At 40.8% G+C, this 26,213-nt stretch overlaps 1 protein-coding gene across 5 annotated transcripts in view; it reads right to left on the reverse strand.

Annotated features, from left to right (window-relative positions):
• The window catches only part of TMLHE (trimethyllysine hydroxylase, epsilon), a 126,502-nt gene that overhangs the window by 75,747 nt on the left and 24,542 nt on the right, over nt 1-26,213 (reverse strand). The window contains exons 2-4 of one of the 5 annotated variants that reach the window (XM_074204920.1): nt 5,263-5,350; nt 5,039-5,111; nt 3,460-3,641 (exon numbers count right to left, since the gene is read on the reverse strand). In XM_074204920.1, the coding sequence (XP_074061021.1) occupies nt 3,460-3,640 (181 nt within the window). In that variant the 5' untranslated portion in view covers nt 3,641; nt 5,039-5,111; nt 5,263-5,350. The other 4 variants (XM_074204919.1, XM_074204921.1, XM_074204918.1 and 1 more) reach the window with 4 other exon arrangements.

The following is a 26,213-nucleotide window of genomic DNA, read 5'->3' on the forward strand; positions in this document are numbered from 1 at the left end:
CCTTTTTTGTTTCTGGTCTTTGAATAGTCTAGTCTAAGAATTCTTAAATTATCTCTCTTCGATATATTTTCTAGGTCAGTTTTTTATGATATGATTCACATATTCAGATTTTTTAGCTTTGTTTTGTTATTTCTTGATATCTCACAGAGTCATTAATGAGCTTCCATTTGGCCTATTCTGATTTTCAGAATTATTTTTTTTTCAGTGAGGTTTTGGACCTCTTCTTTTCAAGCTGTTAATTCTCTTTTCCCATCTTTCTTCCACAAAATGCATTTGATTTTTTCAAATCTCTTTTGCTTTAAAGAAACCCCAACAAAAAACAACCAAAAATCTCTTCTAAGAATTCTTGTTAGACTTGTGTCCCAGTTGCATTTTTCCTTTAGACTTTGCTTGCTGATGTTCTCAAATGATTGCTTTATGAGTTTGTGACTTGACTTTCCCCATTATCATAGAAGTTCTTTATTGGTTGGGTTCCTTTTCTGCCATTTGTTCATTCTTCCAATCTTCTTCCTGACTTCGGACTCAATGTGCACTTGGGCAGGAGGTATAAGCTATCTGACCTAGATTTCTGTTTTCTTCTACCCTTCTAAATGCTTTACCAATTCCAGTTGGAGGCCTACATGTTTTCAGTGCTTGCAAAGTGGGGTGATACCAGAGAAGGTCTGTTCACTGCCCTCATAGTTTATGCTCTACAAGTTCCTGATGAAGGTTTGAGTCTATTGACTTGTCTCTGGTTGGCAGTTTCAATAGACAGCTGCTGAACTCAGTTACTACTGGCCTGCTGTGAGGCCCTGCAGGGTCAAAACAACTAAACTTCTGGCTCCCCTTTGGTCTGGGATGCCTATCTTGGGTATCCCTCAACAAGATTATGGTACTGGGGGATAGGCTAAAACTAAGTCATCATCCCGGTCTGGCAATCATATCCACAAGGTTACATTTCCAGAACTTGTTTCTTGTTCATTATACAGTTAAGATCTGCTCTTAAGACTGTGCCTCTTTGTTCTAGTATTCAGAACTGGGTAATGGGCAACAGAGTTGCCAGATTGTTATAGAACTCAGCACTAGTTAAGGGCAGACAGCTGTTCCAGTGGATGAAGCACTGGGTCTGAAGTCAGGAAGATGGCAGTTCAAATATGTTTCAGACACTTACTAGCTTCATGACCATAGGGTAAATTACTTTAATCTCTTACTGCCTCAGTTTCCTCATCTGGAAAATGGAGATAATAACAGCACCTATCTCTCAGGGCTAATGAGAGGGTTGAATGAGAAAATATTTATAAAGTGCTTAGCACTATCCCAGACACATCATCATCATCATCATCATCATTAATAATCATCATCCCCTGGGATCTCTTTATACCCAGATGTCTTATCTTGCCTGTCCTTCTATCTCTAGGCATTGGAATACTACTGGCCACTATCATGCATATTCCTGGCCAGATCCTGTCCTTAGTGTCTCTAATTGCTGTTCTCCATAGACAAAATTCTAACAGACCTCTATCACCTTGACATTCCATGTGTAGGAAAAATGACTCACTATGACTTTTTATTGGATTTCCCTATCAAAATTTGGATTGTTGTAGTTTTTAGATTATTGTGGAGAAAGGTCAAAGGCAAGTTAGGTTCAACAACTTCCTCTCATTCTGTTATCTTGCCTCTGTTCCCCACTCCAACCTTGCATATTCTCTCATCCACTCAGACAAATGTAATAGCCTCTTAACTGATGACATGGCTGTCAAATGGATATTCCTAAAACACAGGCCTAGGCATGGGATACCACCCTGCTCCAGAATCTAGAAGATAAAATCTAAACTCCTCCAGGTAGCATCTGTTCATTTATTGACTACTTCCATTCTTCCTTTTCAGGCTTACTCACTCTCCTTCATGCGCTTTATGTTCCAAGCAGACTTCTAATTGCTGCTCCCCATATACAAGATTTCATCTCCTATAATTGCAGAGGCTGCCTTCCACTCATGGAATGGTTTTCCTCCCTCACCTTCATTTTTTATAAACTTGGGCTTCCTTCAAGGCTCAGCTCCAGAGCCATTTCCTACAAGGTGAACTCTCTTGTGCCTCAAGTTTGGGACTGCTTTGTGTATATTTTCTGTTATATATCCTACATCAAAATCTGAAAGGACCATAGAGGATATGGAATCCAATAACCTCATTCATTGCCATGGAAACTGAGGTTTAGAAAGCAGAAATGACTTACCCACATAGGACATAATGGAATTGGAATTCCAACTTGGAATTCTTACTCCAAATTCAGTGCCTCTGCACTGCACCAAAATATTCCTTAAATTCATTTATATTCATTTTGTTCCTTCCCATTCTGCAAGCAGAATATGAGGTCCTTGAGAACAGACTGTTTTCTTTTTACCTTTTATCTCCCCATGCCCTGGCAGTTGGGTGGTGCTGCAGTGTATAGAACTCCAGACCTGGAATTGGGAAGATTCATCATCCTGAGCTCAAATCTGCCCTCAGACATTTCCAAGTTGTGTGTCTCTGGGGAAGTTACCTCACTGTTTATCTCAGTTTCCTCATCTGTACAATGAGGTAGTGAAGGAAAGGGCAAACCACTCTAGTGTCTCTGCCAAGAAAACCCCAAATGGGGTCATGGAAAGTAGGACATAATTTAAAAAAAATCTCTACAATGCCCAGTACAGTGCCTGATATGTAGTAGGTGACTCATAAATACTTGCTGAATGAATGAATGGTCTTCTTGCTCTTACTGTCTCCCCTGTCTAATCCATCCTCAATAAAATTGTTAAAATCATCTTTCTAAAGCATAGGTCTGGCCATGTCACCCCTATGCTCTCACCTGGCAATAAAGACTATTCACATCTTGGCTCCAAAATTCTTCAAGACTGAGTCTTAATATACTCCTTCATAAGTTCAATGCCCAACCTGCCCAAGCTCATTGTCCATCTCTGATCTCCATGCATTAACCTGGGCTATACATCCCCAAGCCATCCACCTCTCAAAATTCTTCTCTTTCTTCCAGGTTCCCTATCTTCCCTTCAAGCCTCTCCCCTGTTCTCAGTGCTGATCCAAAGAACTCTGCTTGACTTTCTCCTTTGAGCTCCCCTTGATGACTAATATGCTTTTCTGAGTCTTCTCCAACCCTCCCATGTAAGCACCCTGAAGACAGACATTCTCTCATTTTGATCTTTGTGTACCCAGTACCCAACACAGAACCATTCACGGAGTGGTGATGGACAGTTTTTTTTGCTACTGAATTCACAAAGATGTCATCGTCATTAATCACTCTCATAAGTAGTTGTTAGTTGACATAAGTCAGGCACCTTAGAGGACATTATCTTTGCTGCCATCAACTCTAATTGAAAAGGGTGGTGGGGCGTGGGATTCAACTGCCAGAGATTCTCTAAACCTCTTGGCAAACATCTCCAGATGGTATCAAAGTCCCCTTCCTCAGTTTATGCCTCTTCCAGTTCCTACCCAAATGATCCTCATGTTGTTGCCAGGCACAGTTCTGAGGCCCCAGGGCTGTGTGCTGCCATCGGAGAGCTGCTTGAAATCTGTTCTGGAAGCAGGGATACTGAAAGGTCTGGCGTCTGACTCCTCCCTTCAATTGGTGCTGAATGTTGCAGTATATCTGAGATAGCCTGTGGTACCACATTCTGGGGAAAAGAGCAAAAGGAAAGATGAGTCAGAGGCACCATGGAACCTAGTGAGAGGTGATGGGAACTTAATGGTCAGAGGGTCAGTTTCAATTTAGAGAAACTGAAGCACAAAGGGCCCCCAAGTCATTGCTTCCAATTGACTCACTCTCTGTTGGCTTGGTCCCCAGTCATCTGGCTTTTGCCTCCATCACCACAAATGAACTTTAATCCCCAAACCTTCCAGTTGGAAGAGACCTCAGAGGTCATCTAGTCCAAACTCAAATTGATGTAGGAATGATAAACACAAAAACACAGCTTCAAAGAAAAATGGAAATGCTCTTCCCTTTGACCTCCGATGTATTATGCTCAGTTCTGGGCACCATGGCCACTGAATAATGCCCAGAGAAGAGCTACCAGGAGGGAGGAAGGTGAACTGGACATGTTTCGCCTAGAGAAGAGATGGTTCAGGGGAGACATGAGGACTTACCTTTAAATTTCTGAAGGGCTGTCACATGGGAGAGAGATTTGATTTGCAGAACTAAGAGCAATGGGAGGTTAGGGGAGGGGGAGGTTACCAAAAGGCAAATTTAAACTTGATGTCAGAAAAAACGCCCCCCCACAATGCTTCCTAATAATTAGATCTATCCAAAAGGGAAATGGATTACTTGAAGAAGTAGTAGCTTTGCCTCAGGAAGTCTTCAAGCAAAGGCTGGATGATCACTTCTTAGAGATAGAAAACCAGAATTCTTTTTCAGTGATGGGTTGACCTAGATGACCACTGATGGATGTACCTTTCACCTCTGAAATGGCATGATTCCATGAATACCCTCTATGGTAGCCCAAATGTAATTCACTAATGGTGTCTAAAACAATGGCCTCTTTCCAATTCTCATCTTCCATGAGGTTTTTAGTGGCATTGGAATCCCAATGATAAATATCCCCTTCTTTAAACTCTCCTACTCCCTCCTTCAAGCGCTTTTTCTTTTCTGGCTTCTGCAATGCCATGTTCTTCTAATTTTCCTTCCTTTCCAACTACTTCTCTGTTTTTTAATTGTCTCTCCTTGTTCTTCCTACTGCCCATATCCTCACCCTTTATTTTTTAATTCTACACTCAGTCATTTGGAGGCCTTTGCCCACTCTCAAATCACTAGGCTGATTACTCTGAGATCTCTAACTACAGAGGGGCAGAGCCAAGATGAGAAGTAAAAGGAACATTTTTTTCCTGAGCTCTCCCAACATCTCTCTCTAAACAATTTTTAAAAACCTATCAAATCAAATTCTAAGTAGCATAATCAACCAAAAGGCAGAGGGAGACATTTTGCCAGTCCATGACAGGTTAGAAGGACAGAGAGAGAGGTCTGCAGCACTGACATGAGGACTGGCCAAGAGCACAGTACAGCAGAAATCATACCAACTTGGACCTTGGAGGTGGCAGGGCAGCAGTAACAGGAGCACCCAGAGCCCAGAGATGGTAAGGGAACTGAATACCTGGTGAGAAAAAGATTATAAGGCATTCATGTCAGACACCGAGCATAGGACCAGGTGTCATTTGACAACTCCACTGCCCCTTAATTACTTCTAGGTTACAGTTTTAGGGAGGAGAGGAGCACTTGCATGCACAGGGGATCAGGAGCCCTACCTGGGTAAGGAGTAGAGTGCAGACTGGAGAGCAGTGGCCACAACTCTCCCCCAGATCACACCACCTTGGAACAGGTCTTTAAACCTATCTGTGAAAACAACATAAGGATATAAAAGACAAAAGCTCAGGTCAGTCATCCTCCCCCTTTCCCACTCTCAGAGGTGAGTACAGCCCAACTCTAACAAAGTCCAAAGTCAAAAAGCAGGTTGAAAAAAATGGGCAAATAAACAAATGAACCTGACTCTGAAGAGCTGCTGTAGTAATGGGGAAGCTGAAAACACAAACTCAGAAGAAGACATGAAAACAAGCTTTAAAGAAAAGTAGAAAAAAATTGACAGAAACTTTCTCTGATAAATGTTTCATTTCTCAAATATATAGGAAACTAAGCCAAATTTATAAAAATGAGTCATTCTCCAATTGATGGTAAAAAGGATATGAAGAGGCAGTTTTCAGATGAAGAAATCAAAGTTATCAAGTCTTATAAAAATGCTCTAACTCACTAATAATTAGAGAAATGCAAATTAAAACAACTCTGTGGTACCACCCCATACTCATCAGATTTGCTTAGATGACAAGAAAGGAAAATGATAAATGTTGGTGAAGATATGGGAAAACCGAGACACTAATGCACTGTTGTTGGAGTTGTGAACTGATCCAACCATTCTGGAGAGCAATTTGGAACTATACCCAAAGGGTTGTAAGTCTGTACATACTCTTTGACCCAGTAATACTACTAGGTCTGCATCCCAAAGAAATCAAAGAAAAAGGAAAAAAGGACCCAATGTGAACTCATGTTCAAATATATTTATAGGAGCTCTTTCTGTGGTGGCAAAGAATAAGACACTGAGGGGATATCCATCCATCAAAGAATGGCTGAACTTGTGGTACATGAATATTATGGAATACCATTGTGCTATAAGAAATGACAAAGGGGATGGTTTCAGAAAAACTTGGAAAGAGTTACATGAAATGATGCAAAGTAAAGGAAGCAGAAATAGAGGAACACTGTCCAAAGAAAAAAGCAATATTGTAAGGATGATTAATTATCACCTCAAAACTAGATATTCTTGTAACTTTTCAATTTCTTTCAATGTCAATATATTCTTACTTCCACAGTACTTCAACTTTAGTAGGGGTTGTCTTTCTCTTTTTATACTTGTGTCCAATCACTCATCATGTCCCATTGGTTCTCCATGTTACCTGAATTCATCCTTTTTTCTTTATATTTTCTTTGTGAGGCCCTCATCAATTTGTGCCTGTATTACTGTAATAATTTCCTAACAGGTTTTTCTGCTGCCAATCTATCCTGCACATTATTGCCAAAGTAATCTTCTTAAAAACCCTGTCACTCCCTTATTTGAAAATTCATGATCACTTCCTACTGTCCATCAAATCAAGTTTCTGCAAGTAGAAATATAATATTCCAGGTGTAAATATTGCTTATATTCTCCTCTTTTCTCTCTTCTAGTGATAAGCTTTGGGCAAGCAATAAAGATTTATGTGTGTGAAATTATTCTAAAAACAAACCCTAACTATGTCAGATGGTTTACAAACTAACCGGTGTCTTTCTGGAACAGATGAAAAGAAAATGCTACTCTTTTTTCCATTTTTCTACAAAAATGGCTTAGTCCTTAAAAGAATTAAAATGGGGCATTTTTTTAAAGAAAGATTTTATTTATTTTGAGTTTTACAATTTTTCTCCTATTCTCCCCACCCCCCATAGAAGGCAATGTGCCAATCTTTACATTGTTTCCACGCTATACATTGATCAAACTTGAATGTGTTGAGGGAGAAATCAATATCCTTAAGGAAGAAAAATAAAGTATAAGAGATAGCAAGATTGCAGAATAAGATAACAGTTTTCCCCCATTGCAGACAGCCCAAAATTGTCCCTGATTGTTGCACTGATGGAATGAGCAAGTCCATCAAGGTTGATCCTCACCCCCATGTTGCTGATAGGGTGAACAGTGTTTTTCTGGTTCTGCTTATCTCACTCAGCATCAGCTCATGCAAATCCCTCCAGGCTTCCCTGAACTCCCATCCCTCCTGGTTTCTAATAGAACAACAGTGTTCTATGACATACATATACTACAGTTTGTTCAGCCATTCCCCAATCGAAGGACATTAATTTAATTTCCAATTCTTTGCCATAAACAGGACTGCTATGAATATAAAATGGGGCATTTTTGTATTCTATATGGCCCTGGAGCAAAGAAAGACTCCAGCCACTCTGATTCTGCTGTCTTGGCTTCAGATACCACAATCCTCAGATTCTCTTCTTACATTCCTATGCTTCTTCACTGCCTCCTTATTCCCTTATTCCCTTCTCAAATCTGTTTTAGGTCCTTTTCTCCTCCATATATATATATATATATATATCTTTTTTTCTAGTTCATATATACTCTTTATAGAATTTTTTTCATCTTACTCTCCTCTAAGCATTCTGTACTCCAGTCAAATTGGAGTGGTCACCACCTACCAAACACACTTCTGTTCTTCTACCATCAAACCTCTGCTCCTGCTTTTCTCTGGGTATAATATCCTTCCTTCCCCTCTTTCTCTGTTGAGTTCATACTCATTCTGTAAAACCTATCTTCAAAATTACCTCATCCTAGGAGTTTATCCTTAGGTCACCAGGCTCTCCTACTTTAGACGTCATGTAGCATTTTGACTTCAGTTCCCCAATGCACTGATAATAAACTTATGTGTATTCTAGTCATCTGTGTTTGGTTCTTATTCCCCTACTCTAATGCAGTAAACTCCATAGACTATTAACTTGTATCATCTCTAGAACCTCCCACTGCATCTAGTAAATGGGAAGCATTTGATAAATGATTGCATGAGTGTGATGAAAACATCATTGAGCTCCCTATAGAATTCAAGCCAATTCAACATTTACTAAGCACCTACTATATGCAACACAGTGAACTAGATACTGAATGTATTCTAAAATCAAATTATCGTTAGATCACAGGCAGTTTGGGATTATTTTGCTTTGCCCCAGTTCTAATCTGTTATGGATTACGTAACTGTCTCAAGTACTCACTCTCCTCAACAGAAAAGGTCTTCTAAAATATGTTGGAAGTGAATAAGAAGATGATTTAAAAAGGAATGGGGTACTGCTCCTTGGGGTCAGTGTGATACAGGATTCTGGAAGGAATATAGAAGTACTCTACACTTATATTACATCTGCTTTTTCTACCAAGAAGAATGATCTCTAGCTGAGAAGCCTAGAGTAGAAAAGGTTAAAGGAAAATTGAAACCCAAGGATTTAATATTTATTTATTATGATTTAAAGGGGGAATTGAAATCCAAAAGACTGTTAAAGATGACCTGGCTACCTTCCATTAGTTTAATTCACTAAGGGCCTAGATAGCTTGCATTCCAGGGCACTGAAATATTTAGCATATGTGACTGCTGAACTATTATCATAGGTCTTGGGAAAAATGTGATCAATGGGACAAGAGATTTAGACTTTTTAAAAAAAGAGTGATGTCCCCAGACTATAAGCTTGAGTTCTGAGTTTGATTTCCAGCAAGATATTAGAGTATATTCTTAAAGGGATACTTTTGATGATCATTGAGAAAGGGAAGTGATAAATACTACCAGCCAGCATGACTTCACTAAAAATGGTGATATAGGGGTAACTTTATTTTGACTTTCAGAAAAGATTACTATAATTGATAGATAAAAGGAAATCCCAAGGTCAGAATATACATTGATTTCAGTGTGGAAAGATGGAGCAATGGGGGCTAGATGATAGTATTTTTTAGATTTAGAACTGGTTGAATGATTGAGTCCAAAGAGGACTCATTAATGAATTGATGCCAACTTGAAGGAACATCCCTCTATTCCCTATGACCTTCAACATTTAAAAATTTCATTTTTATATTTAACTTAACAGCTCCCCCCCGCCAAGTGGACATTTCCCTATAGACAGGAGAACAAAGAAATGTGGGTGATACTGTAGGTCTTCATTATGGTGAGCTTAGTTTTCTTTTTCTTTCTTTCTTTTAAAAATATTTTAATTTGTTTTAAAAATAACATACAACAGACTTTTCACCAATCATTTTTTTGCAAGGTTTTGAGTTTTACATTTTTCTCCCCCCCTCCCACTGACAGAAAGCAATCTAACATTTACTTTTCCATTTGAAGAGATAAGTTCCACCTATAGGTTTTAAAGGCCATTGAATTTTTTTAAAGACTAATATAAATAAAGGCATAGATGACACATTTATGAAATCTAGAGATGACATGAAGTGGAAAGTGAGAGTTCAAATGACAGCTAGAAGACATCTCAGTAGGTTACAACAACAGGAAGAAGTGAGTAAGATAAAAATCTCATAAGGATCAGTATAAAATCTTACACTAGGGTTCAAAAACAGTCAAGTCCAAAATAGAAGATGGATGGACAGGTAATTTCTGTGATGAAGATCCAGGAAATCTTAATGGAACACATGGACAATAGTAACCAACAGTATGAGACAGGCCCAAAGAGTGGTACAGGTTTCATTAAGAGAATGCCCATCCAGGATGGATTTGTGATGGTTGTACTGTCTTTGAGCATGATCCAACTATATCAGGAGTAACATGTTCTGTGTGGGCACATTTTAGGATCGATGTTGAAAAGTTAGAGCATTTCCGGAGCATGGGGAGGATGACACATCAGAGATTAAGATGTACAAGGTTGAATTGGAGAAATGGTGGTTTAACTTGGAAAAGAGTGAATCTGTAGAAAGGTGAGGGAATCAGAAGTGACTTCCAGAATTTCAAGGGCTGCCACATGGAAAAGGAGGAACTTTCCCTCTCTAGTCAGAGGGTAGACATTGTTGGGAGGCCAATTTTGACTTCATTTGAGGGGGAAACTTCACATTGATTAGAGCTATGTCAAGATGCTGGAGGATCCCTACTACCAAAGGTTGTTAAGTAAGAATGAATAACTGCCTGCCAGGATATTAGTAAGGGGATTTGGACTTTGGTACTGGTTGTTCTAGATGACCTCACAGGTCCTTTCTAATCCAGAGGCCTCTAAGAAACATTATGACAGTTTCTTCTCTTCTGTATTTTCTTGACCTTTAAATCGTTTGATTTCCCTCCTTAGACTGCAGACACCTTGAGGATAGTGTCATGACCTCCTTTGCTCTCTCTAAGGTGCTGGGCTTACTGGAGATATTCACTCCACATCAGGTACTCACTCTACAGTAGCCAAAGCTCCTGTTGAATTGTTTAAGCTTTAAATTCTCATCATAGCCAGCAATTATATAATGGGTTCACTTGCATTTTTTCATCATCATTAAAAAGGAAGAAAGATCGCTTCCTGGAAGGCTTGAAGCCAACAGCCCATTTTGCTTCTGTTGATTTTTCCTTCCAAATGTGTCTCCAATGCAACCCCCTCTCTCTATTTCTATTGCCACAACCCTAGGACATGCCCTGATTACTTCACACCTGGATAGATGCCATTGCCTCACTGGTCCCCATGCCTGCAGTCTCTTTTTCCCCCTTCCAATTCAGCCTGCACACCCCTGCCAGACTAATTTGTTTAAAACACCACTTTCATCATATCACTCCCTTAGTGAAAGAAGGACAATGGCTCTCCATTATCTCGAAGGATACAGTTCCAGTTCTTCAATCAGACATCCAAGGTCCTTCATGACCGAGCCAACCTTAGAGCCTTCTATATCCTCAGTTCCCATGATTCCCTTTGCCTGCCATTTTCAAAGTGGTCTCCTCTGCCCATTCAAACCCAACACATACTTCAGAGCCTATCACCAACTCCATTCCATTCAATCAATACTTTCTGAATACCTACTATGTTCAAGGTACAAGACTGCAAAGACAATTTATATTCCACTAGGGTGAGAAAACACAAAAACAGAAGGAAATGCAGAATCACTTGAGATGGGGGTAAGCAGTAACAACTGAGGGAAATCAAGGAAGGCTTCAGGAAAGAGATGACAACCAAGCTGAGCTTGGAAAGAAAATGAGGATTCTGAGAGACAGAGGTAGGAGGAATGGGATTGTATTCCAAGCTCCTGCAAATATATGGATTCAAGAGATAAAACAGGGAGCATGTGGGACAGCTAGTAGGCCACTTTGGCTAGAATGTTGTATATGCAAAGAGGACTAATGTGAAATAAATCTGAAAATCCAGATTCAGTGGGTCTAAAAATCCAGTCTAAGAAATTTGTCTTTTGTCGTGGAAGGTTTTTGAGCAGGAAAGTTCCACACAACCTCAATTCAACAGGCATCTATTAACATCTGGTAAGATGAAAACAAGACCAAAAACAGTCCCTGCTCTCAAAGAGCTTACATTCTGCTAGGAAACATAATATGCACAGAGAGAAGCATATATAGAATAATTTCAGAAAAGAGAGAACACTTGGAAGTATCAGGAAAGGCATTTTGTATGTGAGTTGAGATTTGAATGAGGCCAGGGATTTAAAGAGAAAAAAATAAGGGAGAGGACATTCCAGGCATGGGCAAAAGCATGGAGGAGGCAAGTGACATGTCAGTTTCTGGTAATATCTACTAGGTCACTTTGGCTTGAACAGAATAAGAAGAAAAGATCCATTGAATCTATCTTGCAAGGTGGGAGCCAGATGATAAAGTATTTTAAATGTGAGATTGACTTTGGATTTCATCTTAGAGGTAACAGAGAATCATTTTAGGCTGAGGTACACAGACAGATTTGTGATTTAGGAAATATCAATTTGGGAACTGTGTGAAGGGGACAGGAAGAGTTTGGAAGCAAGGAGACCAGTTAGGAGGTTATTTCAATAGACTATTGCAACCTAGACTAGGTGAAAGGTGATAAGATCCTGAATTAAAGGTAAACTTTCAATTCCATTTCCAGCTTCTGTGGAAGAAAGTAAGTAAAAAAAGAGTGAGAAAAGAAGATTTGAGTTGAATAAGAATGAGAAGGAAATTTGGATAGTGGAAGTCTGTCACTGAATACAGCAAAAGGAAATTTGGAAGAATTTGAAGTAGAATAGTATTAGGTCCAGATTTTACTGCTGGACAAAGATTGTGAGAGAAGAGAGAAGACGGAAGAAGAATGAGAATGATTAAGGATCTTAAGGAGTAAGAACTCAAAGAGAAAGAAAAGAAGGTAGTTAGCAAGGCAAAGTAGAGAAAACAAATCGGTAAGGGAAACAAATTGATGCAACAACTGAAGAGGCTGGCTGTGAATGGATGATAGGGGGCAACAGAAGGCTGTAAATAACACTCTTCAGAAAATGCTTAGGAAGTTGTAAATACCTATGAGTTGTTCAAAAAAGAAGGCTGAGAATGTCAATCAATATGAACAGGGGGAAAATTTTGCAGTGACTTACATAGAATGACCAATGTTTGCATTTCTGCCAGTCAAGTGATTATTATCTATGTTCTAAGTGCCAGTCTTCCCTTCTGGAAAATCAGGTAAAGGAACTCAAGGAATACCTTTCCATATTTCCGTTTATCAGCAACAATAAGCTAAGGAAGTGGGGTATCATTGGGGTGAGGTGTCAGAAAGAATCTGAACTAGCAAAAGGAGGTTGAGGAGTGGAAGGATGTCACACAGAAAGATCTCAAACTTCCACAACAAATATGTACTTGTGTAATTTGTGTGTTACACACACACACACACACACACACACACACACACACACATATATCAAGCATTCAGAAAGAAGCAGTTTAAGTTCTCAGGACTGATAGCCAGAATTGTACTAGCAGCTTCTTCTCTAAATGAGAAGAGACCCTGGAATACCATATTCCGATATAAAACAAAAACAAAATTTAGACTAATCCTACAAGAGGGGGAATGAATGGTCCTTTAATGAATTATTAATTTCTCAAGCATATCTAATGGAAAAACTAGTACAAACTTTGAAATACAAACTTAATAGTCAAGAGACACCTAGAAAGATAAATTTGTTTGAATAATTAAATGGGACTGACTATATGATAATGTAGGGCTGACACTCTAAAATGGGGAGGAGAAACAAGTATCCCTTTAAACCTGAATATCTTCAAAGAATATTGAAGGAATTAAAAAAAGTCCTTTGGATGGAGTGATTCTATGCTGTCAAGGAATAATAATTTCTCAAAACTATAGCCTGGCAAAAGATTGATTTCTTTAGACGATACTCAGGCTTCATATTAGCTTTCTGGTAAAAAATTAAGACTCCAAGGTATCTCTCCCTATGCTAATTATAAACTTAAGAGGACAAGAGTCTCAGATAATATTGTACAAAGATGATAATCTTTAAGGAGCAGTTTCAGACAGAGATATTGTGCAACTTCTTTGGTTAGGCCACTAAGGAGGTTAATGATTTTTCCCCATTCTCTATTTCAGTTTAAAATCCAATTTCTTTCCCAGTCTGGCATGATCATCTTGGATAGCTGGTCTCTACTTATAGGTTAGATGGTAAATTCCAGAGAATAAAACTTCATGTCTAATCTATATTTTTCTGTTATTTTATTTTAACCCTATATTTTTAAGATTACAGGTTTTAGGGTTCACAGTTTTGAATGTTTAATGAGAGGATGGAGAAGACAGGATAAAGGAGTACACTAGTATAGAAAGGAAGAAAGGAAGAGGTTTTCTTTAAATAAAGAATGTGAGAATATACAAACACAATGGAGGGGATTGCTATTGTAGATGAACCCCATTCTTCTCTGAAATCCAGAAAAGTGGGTTCCTCATGCAGAAAGAAACATATAAAATTCATAAAGGAAATAAATCAGGATTGGGAAGGGCTAAGAGGGAGGATAACAGAGGGGAGGGAATAATTACAAGCAAAACAAATTTCTTGATTCCCAAAAGGGGAATTAAAAGGAGAAAAAAAAAAACAAAAAGGAACTAGAATATAAAGTGGTGCCCAAAAATTGATGATTAGCAAAAAAATGTGGTATATAAATATAATGAAATGATGATGAAGGAAACCATTAGAGATAATACTTAGTAGCATGAACTGTAACAGAGTGAAGTGATCAGAATCAGGACAATTTGCTAAAAGACATCAGCAGTATAAAGAAAAAGAGTTTACAAAAACTTAGGAACTCTGATCAATACAATGATCATGTCTTTAGAGGACATATGACTGAGTTATTCCCCTTCTGAAAGGTGATGAATTCAGGGTACAAAAAGAGGTATATGCCTTCTAGACAAGGTCACTACTTAAATTTGATTTGCTTGACTGTTTAGCTGTTAAAATGCTTTTTTTTCTAATGGGGATAATACTACTACCAAAAAAAGAGGGCCATTGAAACATTTTTGTAAATGCCCAGAGGAGAACCAAAGAAAGTACAGACAAGTAGCACAGAATTGAAAATAATGTTGTCAACAAACCACTCCAGTATCTTTGCCATATTATATACTTTTTTAAAAATAAGAAATGAGTGCTATAAAATGGAGATGTATTCATCTACAGTCTTCTTTGTGTGTATGTTCAGAAATGAAAATGCTTTTTTATGTGTTGAGTTCAAAATAACAAAATAAAATGAAGAAAAACAGGCATGGCTTTATCAAGAACAAGTGAGGGCAGATGACGTTAATTTCCTCTTTTTTTTGACAGCGATCCTAAACTGAAAGATCAATGGAAAAGAACTGATACCATAGTTTATTTATATTTTAGCAAAGTATTTGATAAAGCATTGGAAAAATGTATACTGTATATATAACAGTAACAATCAAATAAAAACTAGCTACCACATATGGTAACTACAAGTGTGCCAGGCACATTGCTAATCACTTCACAAACATTATCTCTTGATCCTCACAACTCTAAGAGGTAGGTGCTATTAAATGATCTCTATTTTACAGAGAAAGAAACAGAGGCAGGCAGAGGTGAAGTGATTTGCTCAAAGTTAGACAGCTGATGAATATCTCAAGCTACAGCTGAACTCAGGTTTTCCTGTCTCTAAGGCTGTGTGTACTGGCTACTTTTTAATATATTTAGATGGATTCAGAACTGGTTGAATGGCCAGTTTCAAAGAAATGGATAGTTATTCCATGTGAACTGTCCAGGATCTAAGCTTGGCCATGGAAAAAGGTAAAAATAACTTGGTCATCAAATCTGCAAACTGAAAGGGCTAAAACAATGGATGACAAAGCCAAGATCCCCAAACTTGGGCCTAATAAGATGAAATGCTGTAAGGGTAAATTTCAGAACTTACACTTAGATTCAAAGAATCAATCTCACAGAAGTCAGGAAAGGCTTAGTTAGACAGAAGCTTGCTTCAAGTTGTATGTGATACGGTGGCCACAAAAGCTAAACCCATCTTGTGCTCCATTGAGAAAGGTCCAGCAGCTAGGAATAAGGAGGTGCTATTGACACTATCCTCTTCCCAGAAATGCAGGGGGTGGGGGACGAGGGGAGAAACTGAGAAGCATTTGGAGAAGGATAACCAGGAAGATGAAGGGCCTTGGGTCTATGTCATATAAGGATTAGCTGAAGAAATGGAAGATTTATAATCAGGAAAAGACTCAGAGGGAATAAGATAGCTGCTTCTCAAAGACCATCACAAAGAGCAGAAATTAGATTTGTTTTATCTAGCCCTATGGGCAAAACCAGTAGCAATGCATTAAGAAAATCCTCTTACAATTAGAGTTTATCCAAAAGGGAAATGACAGCTAGGTGGTGCTGCCGTGGATAGAGTCCTTGGTCAGGAAGACTCCTTTTCCAGAGTTCAAATTTGGCCTCAGGCATTAGCTGTGTGACTCTAGCCAAGTGATCTCACCCTGTTTGCCTCAGTTTCCTCCTCTGAAAATGTGCTGGAGAAGGAAATGCAAACCACTCCAGTATCTTTGCCAAGAAAACCCCAAATGGAGTCATGAAGAGTTGAACACAACTGGAACATCTGAACAACAAAAAGAGGAACGGGTTGCCCTGAGAGGTGATAGGTTCTCCATTCTTGATTTTCAAGCAGAGAACTGATGACAGACAGTTTATCACATATGTTATTATGGGAATTCCTTCTGAGTATGAACCAGACCAGATGATCACTGAGGTCCCTTCCAACTTTCAAATTCTATGGTCTTTTGCTCATTCCCTCGGTGCAGTAATCAGACAATTTTAGGCTACCTGTGATGGAGAATACCATCTGTATCCAGAGAAAGAAGTGTGGAGTTTAAACAAAGACCAAAGATTATCATCTTCAATTCTTTTTAAAAAAAGTTGTCTTATATATTACATAATTTTACTATCTCTAATATTTTATTTCTTCCTTGAGGATATGCTTTTTTCTCTCAACACATTCAGTTTTGATCAATGCATAACATGAAAACAATGCAAAGATTATCACATTGCCTTCTGTTGGGGGGGAGGGAAGGGAAGGGGGAGAATTGTAAAATTCAAAACTTTATAAAAATGATAGGTAGAAATTACTATTATATATAAATGGAAAACAAATAACATTTATATAAAAATTCTATGGCCCTATAGTTTTAAATTTAATACAAAAGACATTTATTAAGCACTTACTATGTGACTGGACATTCTTCCAAGTGTTAGGGATACAAATGAGACAAGAAAAGAATTTCTACCCTCAAGGAGCTTACTGTCTAATTACAGAAGACTCCTTGAGAGCAGGAACTGTCTTTTATATTAATTGGATCCTGATTAGCACTCAACTCCTCTTACCCCCACCCCAAGGAATAGATTACCATATCTTGTCAATTATGCCTTCACAACACCTTTGAGGTATGACCTAATGAAGTTGCTTTTTATTTATTCAATTATAAGTGGAGATAACTTTCAACATTCATGCTTGTAAAGTTTTCTCTCTCCCACCTTTCCCTTCCCCAACCCTGATTTGGTTATCCATGTATAATCAGTTTATATATATTTCCATACTGATCATGCTGAGGAAGAATATGAACAAAAAGGGAAAAACCTGGAGAAAGGAAAAGCAAAAAATAAAAAATAAAAAGGGGAAGATAGTCTGCTTGGACTGGCATTCAGATTTCATAGTTCGTTCTTTGAATGTGGGTATTTTCCATCACAAGTCTTTCAGAATTGTTTTTTGATCTATTGCTGAGAAGAGCTGTTTATCATAGTTGACCATTGTTCAATGTGTTGCTAAGGCATACAACCTTCTGGTTCTGCTCACTTCACTCAACATCTGTTCATACAAGTCTTTCCAGGCTTTTCTGAAGTATGGTATCCGTAATTTCTTACAGAACAATAGTATTCCATCACATTCATATCCCACAACTTGTTCAGTTCTTCCCCAACTGATGGGCATCCCCTCAATTTCTAATTCCTTGTCACTACAAAAAAAAGCTGCTGGAATTATTTTTGTACAAGTGGGTTTTTTTTACCCTTTCTTGTGATCTCTTTGGGATACAGACCTAGTAGTGGTATTGCTGAATCAAAAGGCATTTTATTGCCCTTTGGACACAGTTTCAAATTGCTCCCCAGAAAGGTTGGCTCAGTTTACAACTCCATCAAAAATGCATTAGTGTCCCTGTTTCCCATCTAACACTGATCATTTTCCTTTTTTGCCATCTTAGTCAATCTGATAGGTGTGAGGTGATACCTCGGAGTTGCTTTGATTTAATGCAGGAGTTTCTTAAGTGATCTCCTTGTTTTAGACTTGCTTCTCAATGGATCTTTCATGTAGCTGCCAAAACCATCTCCCTTGTGATTGCAAGTCTATCTATTCCATGCCCTGGCTCAATAAACTGAGTGATTGCTTTTTTCCCTAGGATAAAGTAAAAACTCCTCAACTTGACATTTCAAGCCCTTTACAATCTGGTTCCTGGTTTCAGACTGACTTCATATCTACCTTAGGCTTTGTTACTGTTACCCCCAAAGCTATTTCCAGGCTCCACACCCATGCCTCAAATCTACTTTGCCTGCATTAAACTCTTAAAATCCTTGACTTCCTAAAAGACTCCTTATATGTGCCACCTCCTCTAGAAAACCTCTCCTAAGCCTCCTCCTTGTTTGTATTTTCTCCCATATCAAATTCTCCAAACATACTGACCTAAGAGTATGTCAGTTCATTGAGAGGAGGGATTCTTTTTCCTTTCTTTCCATCTCCAGTGTCTTAATTTATACAAGTCAATTCAAATGAACTGGAGGAGGGCTTTAAGCCCCATGCAAGTGGGTTGCCCAAAGCTAATAGAGGAGCTGGGACCATACCCCAGGCTTGCTGCCTTCCAGGGACATGATCTTTCTACTGTCTGGCTGACCACTGGCCTTATCCCTTAGTCAAGGACTCAATTCTTGCACTGGTTTCTAATCAGGTCATATAGCAATTCACCCCTGGAAAGGCAAGGTATATGACATGTTAGGAGCTCTGTTGCTTTCCCTAGGGCTGGACCCCAGTAGGTATTTAATACTCCTGCTCCCTTGAATTATATCAGAGGAGCCAAAGCTGCTGGAGTTTCACCATTGCTCTAAGTTCTAGTCAGAGCAAGCCATTAGAGAATGGGTCTACCTACATTCCTTCCTGGTTATTATTAAGAAACAAGGAGAAGAATCACTTCCTCTGAAACCCTGAGCCAACAGACTATTTTGTTTGGAGACAGTGATGGTTGTTCCTGAGGAGAATCAATATGTCCTCTTTGCACTGGATTAAGAGATTGCAACCAAACAAATGTCTTTGGCTCTGCTCTCTCCCCTCCTCTCTCTCCCTCCCACTCCCTCCCTGTACTCTCCCCTTTTCAGGTTCCTATGGAAGCCTGGATCTTTATACACTCAGCCTCCCATCCAATCAGAAGACAATGACTAATCCATCCACAATTATTTATTAAGCTCCTACTTTGTGACAGTCTCTGTAGTTGGCCAAGATACATATAAGTCAATGAGAGAGAACCCCCAACCCCAACATCAACTGGCAAAGTCCAGGGTAGAAAAAGGCCATGAGGAATAAAGTCAGGTATGTAAAGTCAGGGAATTCAAGTTTTCAAAATTAAGAAGGTCCCAAAGAGGTTGAATCCCCTCCCCTTCAACTACGTTATCTTCCTCTCTCATTCTACAGAGGATGCCAATTGACCACAGCATTATTATGGGCCAACTATCTGGCTCAACTGCTAAAAAAGTTAGGGCATTAATAAGAGGAAAAGGGTTCTACCACTAGTTTGTACTGAACTTGTGTGACCTTAGCCAAGTCAGTTTCCCTCAGTTTTCCTTTTGGTAAAATGAAAACAATTGTGTCTTCTGATTATCAGCTGTCCCACTGGAGGACTGGAGGACAGGGCATGACATGGCAACAGCTCCCAGGCTTCAGATGTGCAGAAGGGCTCCCCTAGGGCCCAGTGACTTGGTCAAGGTCTCAAAGGGAGGAAGGGGAAGAACCAAGCTCCAAGTAAAGCCCACTTAAGGAAGCCAGGGTGTACCCCAGCCAGATTCTGAACCAGGGCTTTCAGGTCAAAGCCCGATTTTGATGCTGGGCTGCTTCCCTGCTAAGAGTTCACAAAGGAGTTGGAGAACCTGTACCCCCTCCCCAACACACTCCTGAAATGACTCACTAACTCAACCTGATCAATTCCTGCCAGCACATGATTAACTTCAAACTGCAGTCATTCCTCCTACTAACAGTTTCTAAAGGGCCGTAATCATACTTCAGGTCCGAATATTTTCTTGGCAGCTTGGAACAACAAGGAAGAATGTGACAGGCAGGCGTGGGAAAGGAGGAGATTGCCAAAGCTGCTCGGAGGACATGTTAATTATGGGCGTATTTATCTTAGCCATCCTAATGTGTCTTCAGGGGCAAGGGCCAACCTCTTCATTAACAAATCTCAAGCACCTAGTACAAGACTGCTTCTTTGTGCTGTGGGGGCCCAGTAGACCCTGCTGAGGTTTTCCCGCCATCAAAGCTGGCTGACTGGTCCCCCCCCCACTCCTGCAAGTGTTCCTAAGTCTCCCTCCTAGGCTTTTTCCTCTTCTCTTTTTACTCTTCAGTGTCTTCATTAGCTCCCCTGGCTCTGCTATGGCTTCTGTGTCAATGACTGCCAGATCTACAGAGTGAGAGACTAGGCTGAGCTGTCAGGTCCTGAATCCCCAACTGCCCATTGAATATTTCAACCTGGATGTCCCAGACACATCTCAACTTCAAAACATCCAAAATTGAACCTGTTACCATTTCCTCCCCAATCCACTCCTTTTCAAAACTTCCCTATTTCTGTCTGAGGCATCACCATCCTTCTAGTCTCTGAGCATTTCCCTTGATTTCTCTCACACAGATCAGTTGCCAAATCTTACCTTTGGACCTTCAAAAGGATTTCTAGATTAGATTTTATTTTATTTTTCCAATAACATGTAAAAACAGATTGTAACATGTTTTTTAAAATTCTGAGTTCCAAAGTCTCTCCCTCCCTCTGTCCTCTCTACCCTCCTTTGAGAAAGACAAGCTATTTGATATACATTCTATATGCTGCACTATAGAAGCATAGTCCTACTCCTCCTTTCTAGTCACAGACAACCTTCCTTCAAACCCTCATCATTTAATGCTTTGCAAAAGTCCCCTAATTGGTCTCTCTGTCTCAAGTCTCTCCCTACTCCATTCTATCCTCTTTCCAAAGGAATTTTCCTTAATTGCAGATCCAACTATGTCATTCTCCTCTTCAATTCAACTCAAGGGCTGCTTATTGTCTATTGGAGTAAATAGAGAAACTCCACTCTAGCTTTGGAAGTCTCTCCCAACTCGGTCCCAATTTATCATCTTATCCTCGCTTAAACGTAGGGTCACACTGACCAGTTTTAACGCTAAGTATTGACCATGGGCCGCTAGGTGGTGCTGCAGGGGACAGAGGGCCAAGATTCCCTCTCCCTGAATTCTGATCTGGCCTCCGATATTTCCTAGCTGTGTGACCCTGGGCAAGTCACTGCACCCCATTTGCCTCAGTTTTCTCCTCTGTAAAATGAGTTGCAGAAGGAAATAGCACTATCTTTGCTAAGAAAACCCCATGGAGATCACAAAGAGTTAGATACAATTGAAATGACAGCAAAAAAATAAATCTCCCATGCTTAAAAGTGACTCCCTTCTCACCTTTGACTCCTGGACAAGCCAAGATTGTAGTTAATTAAGGTCAAGTTCCTTACCATGAAGAGGGGACTGAGGAGGCATATTCAAGAGGCAGAGAGTCCTGATTCAAAGAAACTGCCAAATTCAATTCAAATCCACAAACAATGCAGATGTCCCTCCTATATACAACAGGCCCAGGGCTAGGCATGAGAGATACAAAGACAAAGAATAGAACAAGCCTTGTTCTCCTGTGGCAACCCATTCTCCTGAGTATGTCACTTGTGCACTCAAATGTTCTGACAAATCTGCAACATACCCTCCAAAGATGTCAGTGGTTCCATAATTCCTGTTCACATATGTGCCCCCATAAGTCTGCCATGGGGCATCCATTCAGTGTCCCAGAACCTATGCTTTCTCTTGCCAGTAGAGCACTGAGGTTGTCTATCCATCCCTCCTGGTCTTAGCCATACTTTTTTTCTGGTGACATCCTTTATATCTGTTCTGCTCTGGAGTTCTCTACTACTTATATGTTGGTAGCATAGGAACAAATCTGGGCCTGGAATCAGGAAGACCTGAGTTCAAATCTGACTGCATACACTTGCTGCATGACCCTGAGCATGTCACTTTGCCTGTATCTGCATCCATTTCTTCATCTGTAAAATGGGGATAACTCCTACCTCCCAAGTTTGTTGTGAGGATAATTAGCTGTAAAACACAGTGCCTAGCACATAACGAGCACTTTATATATGTTGGCTATTATTATATATTTTAGTGTCTTCATATCTACCATGGGCTTTTCAAACATTCTTCAGATGATATTCATTTCAAGTTTTTCAGACATAGAATATATATGATAACACTGGTGGAATACTCGTATTAGCAAGATGCGCCTTAGTTTCTAGGAGAAGCTGAAGGTCATTAAGGGGGTTTGGGCAATCCAGCCTGCTCTCCTACTGCAGTTTAAATATGGGGCCCATCTCACTGACTATTTAGATTGTCTGGACCAGATACCTACACTGAGGTCAAGCATCCAACTGGATAATCCAGGCAATGGACATGCTTAATCCACTTGATTGTTTTCTGTGTAGATGGCAGGCCAATTCTTCTGAGTGATTAGATCTCTCTTCTAGGAGACTTGGCCACATTGGCATTGTTTGTTTTTCATTCTTGAAGAAGACCATGCCATCAGGGAGGTGACACCAGGACAAGCTGGTGAATTAGATGGGAGTGGGGGGGGGGCTGGGCTAAGTCACCAGTCTCACTTTCTCATCCAGAGCCATCTAGGTCCAGTGGCTAGATAAGGATCAGGAAGATCCCTTTTTAGTGGTCAGAAAAGAATCGGGAAGACTGGAGATGACCCAGGACAAAAGGCAATGAGGTGAAGTGACTTGTGCAGGGTCACACAGCTAGTAAAACTGTGCCAGATAGCTGAGGTCACATTAGAACTCATGTCCTTCTGACTTAAGGTTAGGTGTTCTATCCACTGTGCCATCGAGTTGCCCTATATACTAGTAGAAGGAAAGCAGTCCCTGCTCTCAAGAAGCTTCCAATCTAATGGGGGAAGACTCTACCTAAGAGGGAGCTGCCTTCTTCCAAATGGAAGCTGCAGGAAGAGCTCCTTAAGGATGGAAGGAAGCCACTGGGCCAGGAGGCAACATCCCCAAGTGAGAAGGCAGCTGAGATGCAGTGGGAAAAGTCTGATAAGTAAGAAGCAGAATCAGGAGAGGAATGCTAGCATAGCAGCAAATATTTCTGGTGACTGGCTACCTCAGCTTGCACCACATCCTGATGCTGTTGAACAGGATTAATTAGTTAGCTAGCTCTTCTGGTACTCCTTTCAGGGTCCTGGCTCTAGATCTGAAAGAGACTAAAGTGGTCTCTTATTCAACTCCAAATTCAGCATCCTTTTCTTGGCACCAACAGGAGATGGCTACTCAGCCATGCCAATCCCCAGAGAAATAAAGACAAGGGACAGTCCAAAGAGCCTTGTGTAGGATGTCGTCCCTCGGAGTTTCACGTGACTGTAGGTGAAGAGGGACAGCCAGCCAGACTGTGAAATAGAACACTGTGTACAGGAAACAACTAGCAGGCCCGTTTGGCCAAAAAGAGAGCAGTGTGAAAGGGAGTAATGTGACATAAGTAGAGAGACTTGGGTGGAAGCCAGGTTGGGGAAGGCATTAGATGCCAGGCTGAGTTTGGATTGGCTTCCAGAGGCTAAAGGGAGCCCCCAAAGAGTGTAGAGTGATGCAGTGGTCAGATTATGGTTCTGGGAATATCCACTTGGCAGCTGGGGAAGTGTATGGGAAAGGGGGGGAACCAGAGCATTGACAAAAGCTGAGGCTGAATGGTCTTCACAGGTCTTTATAGCCAAAGTTTGGGTGCTGGACTTGGAAAAATCTGAGGGTGGGGTTTGCCCATCTCAGGATGGGGTTTGCCCGTGTGTGTGTGTGTGTGTGTGTGTGTGTGTGTGTGTGTATCTTCTTGGAGAACCAGTAGGAGCTCTGTCCTACTTAGTGTGCACCCTGTCCCATGGAGGGGCATAAATACTCATCTGAGCCCCATGTTTCAATTGCCTGGGAGGGCTCTACACCCTCCAAAAAAGGGCCGAAGAGATATCTGCTGAAATTTGGTATTGGGAACACATTTGTCTTTAGAAATATTAGAAATTGTGGGTAGTTTTTGAGGTTAGCCCACCAAACCCAACGGAGGCTTTGGGGTAGCAGCCATGTTGCACATTGACAAAGAAAAATGGCAGTAACTAAGGCTGCAGGAGCAGCCATGCCACTGCTTTGGAGGCTGGCCACTAGTCTTCCTGTAACCTCGGCAATCCAAGTCACCAAAACATTCCCTGCCCCGTAAAGGAGGGAAGACCCTGGAGGCTGGCATTCAGATTCAATTTACATAATATCCCAACAAAGAGTTGAGTTCTACAAGTTCTATAAATTCTCAGTCTCCTAAAGAGAAGCAGCCCATTAGAAAGAGGAGGAATCTGCTAGCGAAGGGATCAGACAACACCCACACACCCCTCTATAAGTCCATACATGCTACTTCTTGTTAGCAGAGGAGCCCCATGGCAGCCCACCTCTATATTCTAGGTGGTCTGACGGGGCTGACCTTGGCAGCCAGTAGAGTGGTAACTTCATAGACTGCCCTCCCCCCCCCAAATTCCTCTCAAGAAAAATACAGACTTCTCCAATTAGCAACTGATGCCTGCACTTGCTCTATCAGAAACAGAATCTCTCTGTCCACAATGAAGAAGAGATAAAAGGTTGAAAATCTCCAGGCTCAGAGAGTTGAGTCACCTGAGAGTCCATCCAGTCAAAATGCAGAGCAAAGCCAGGGGGCAAAGTGTTTTCTGGTTTTTATAGGGATGAAGAGAAAACAGAAGGACATGTTTCCCAGATGGGAGGGAGGGTCAGAATGAAGATGGGGACAAGTTCAAATCATGATCATCATATTGGGGATACTGGGGATTGGGGAATGCTCCATCCCTCTCTTCTCCTACCTAGAGGATGAATATTTGCTTCCCAAGGTTCTATACCCCTTAACCCTAAGCTCACTTTCTTTTTTTAAAATTTTTTAGGGTTTCGCAAGGCAGTGTGGTTAAGTGACTTGCCCAAGATCATACAGCTAGGTAATTATGTAGTGTCTGAGGCCAGATTTGAAGTCAGGTCCTCCTGACTCCAGGACCAGCATTCTAATTTACTGTGCCACCTAGCTGCCCCACTAAGCTCACTTTTAGCTCAGCTCCTTAATGATCTCAGAGGTCAGTGGATCCATCCTCCCATTTTACAGAGGTCCAGAAGATATTAAATGGAGGAGGTGCAGTGGGGCTTGAACTAGATCTTTGGAATCCAAAAACCAGTGTTCTCCAGTGTATCTTGCAAGGGGCTTGAGACTCTAGAACAGCACTGAGTGAGTCTGGCTCCTGGTCCTGCTTGCCAGTCTCTCTAGGGCTGCCCCCTTGGCACAGTGGCATATCTACCTTTCCCGAGGTCCTCAGTGCTGCTCCTACCTCCTGCTTGCCAGTTTTTCTAGACCCCCCACTCAGTTGCTCCATCCTTTGTCCCTTTGGAAGCTGGGGACCTGGCCATCAATTTAGCCCTTTAGTCAGTGGCCTCTTCCACAACCCAGTCAGAGAGTGAACTCACTGAAATGCAGGGAGTTGCCTGGTCCCCTCTCATCTTCTCTCTTGATGCTCTGTCCATATGTCACATCCAGAAGCAGAGTAGGAGGGCTTCTGAGAAGGGGCTGGTTGTCTTTCTCAGACTTAGCACCCCAGCTTCCACTTTCCAAATATTCACTGGCTCTGTGGCTGTGCTCAACTCACTTTGGTTGTTGGACTGAGTTTCCCCCTCCGTAAGGAAAGGAAACTGGACTTGATGGTCTCTAAAGTTTTGGCCTCAGTCTCAGACCCTTCATCACACATTTACAAATGTTTGTTGATTGACTGATTAGTTAGTAGAAAATGAAGGGAAGCCTCATTCCCAGTTGGCATGGTCCTTTAGAAACCCTCAACTTTGGCCTCTTGACTTATCTCCCCATTCAGCCCTTTCTTCCTTTTCTATAGCTACCCTCCTGAAAAACTTTGGGGGGGTATTAGACAGAACCCCTGCTTGGTAGGGGTACTTCTTTCCTCCAATCCCTAGGAAGAGTTGAACTGAATTGTTCTGAATTGCATCCAGATCCAGGGGTGGAGGGAAGCAAGAGTTAGTGGTAGAATACTCGGGGAGCAAGAGGATTTGGATACAAAGAGACCTCCAGTGAGATTTGTATTTTTCAGGGATCCTACTAGGGATGCCCCCTTCACCAGGGCTGCAGAGCAGGCTCTAAGAATGTGAGTCCCCAGATGTGACTTCTGACCTGGATATTCAGCACCTACCTCTCTTTGGAAAAATTGGAGCTGCCACTTTTTTTCTTTTTGGTTTTTGCAAGGCAATGGGGTTAAGTGGCTTGCCCAAGGTTACATGGCTCGGTAATTATTAAGTGTCTGA

This window comes from Macrotis lagotis, chromosome X (genome assembly GCF_037893015.1).
Source record: "Macrotis lagotis isolate mMagLag1 chromosome X, bilby.v1.9.chrom.fasta, whole genome shotgun sequence".
Lineage (NCBI taxonomy): Eukaryota > Metazoa > Chordata > Mammalia > Peramelemorphia > Peramelidae > Macrotis > Macrotis lagotis.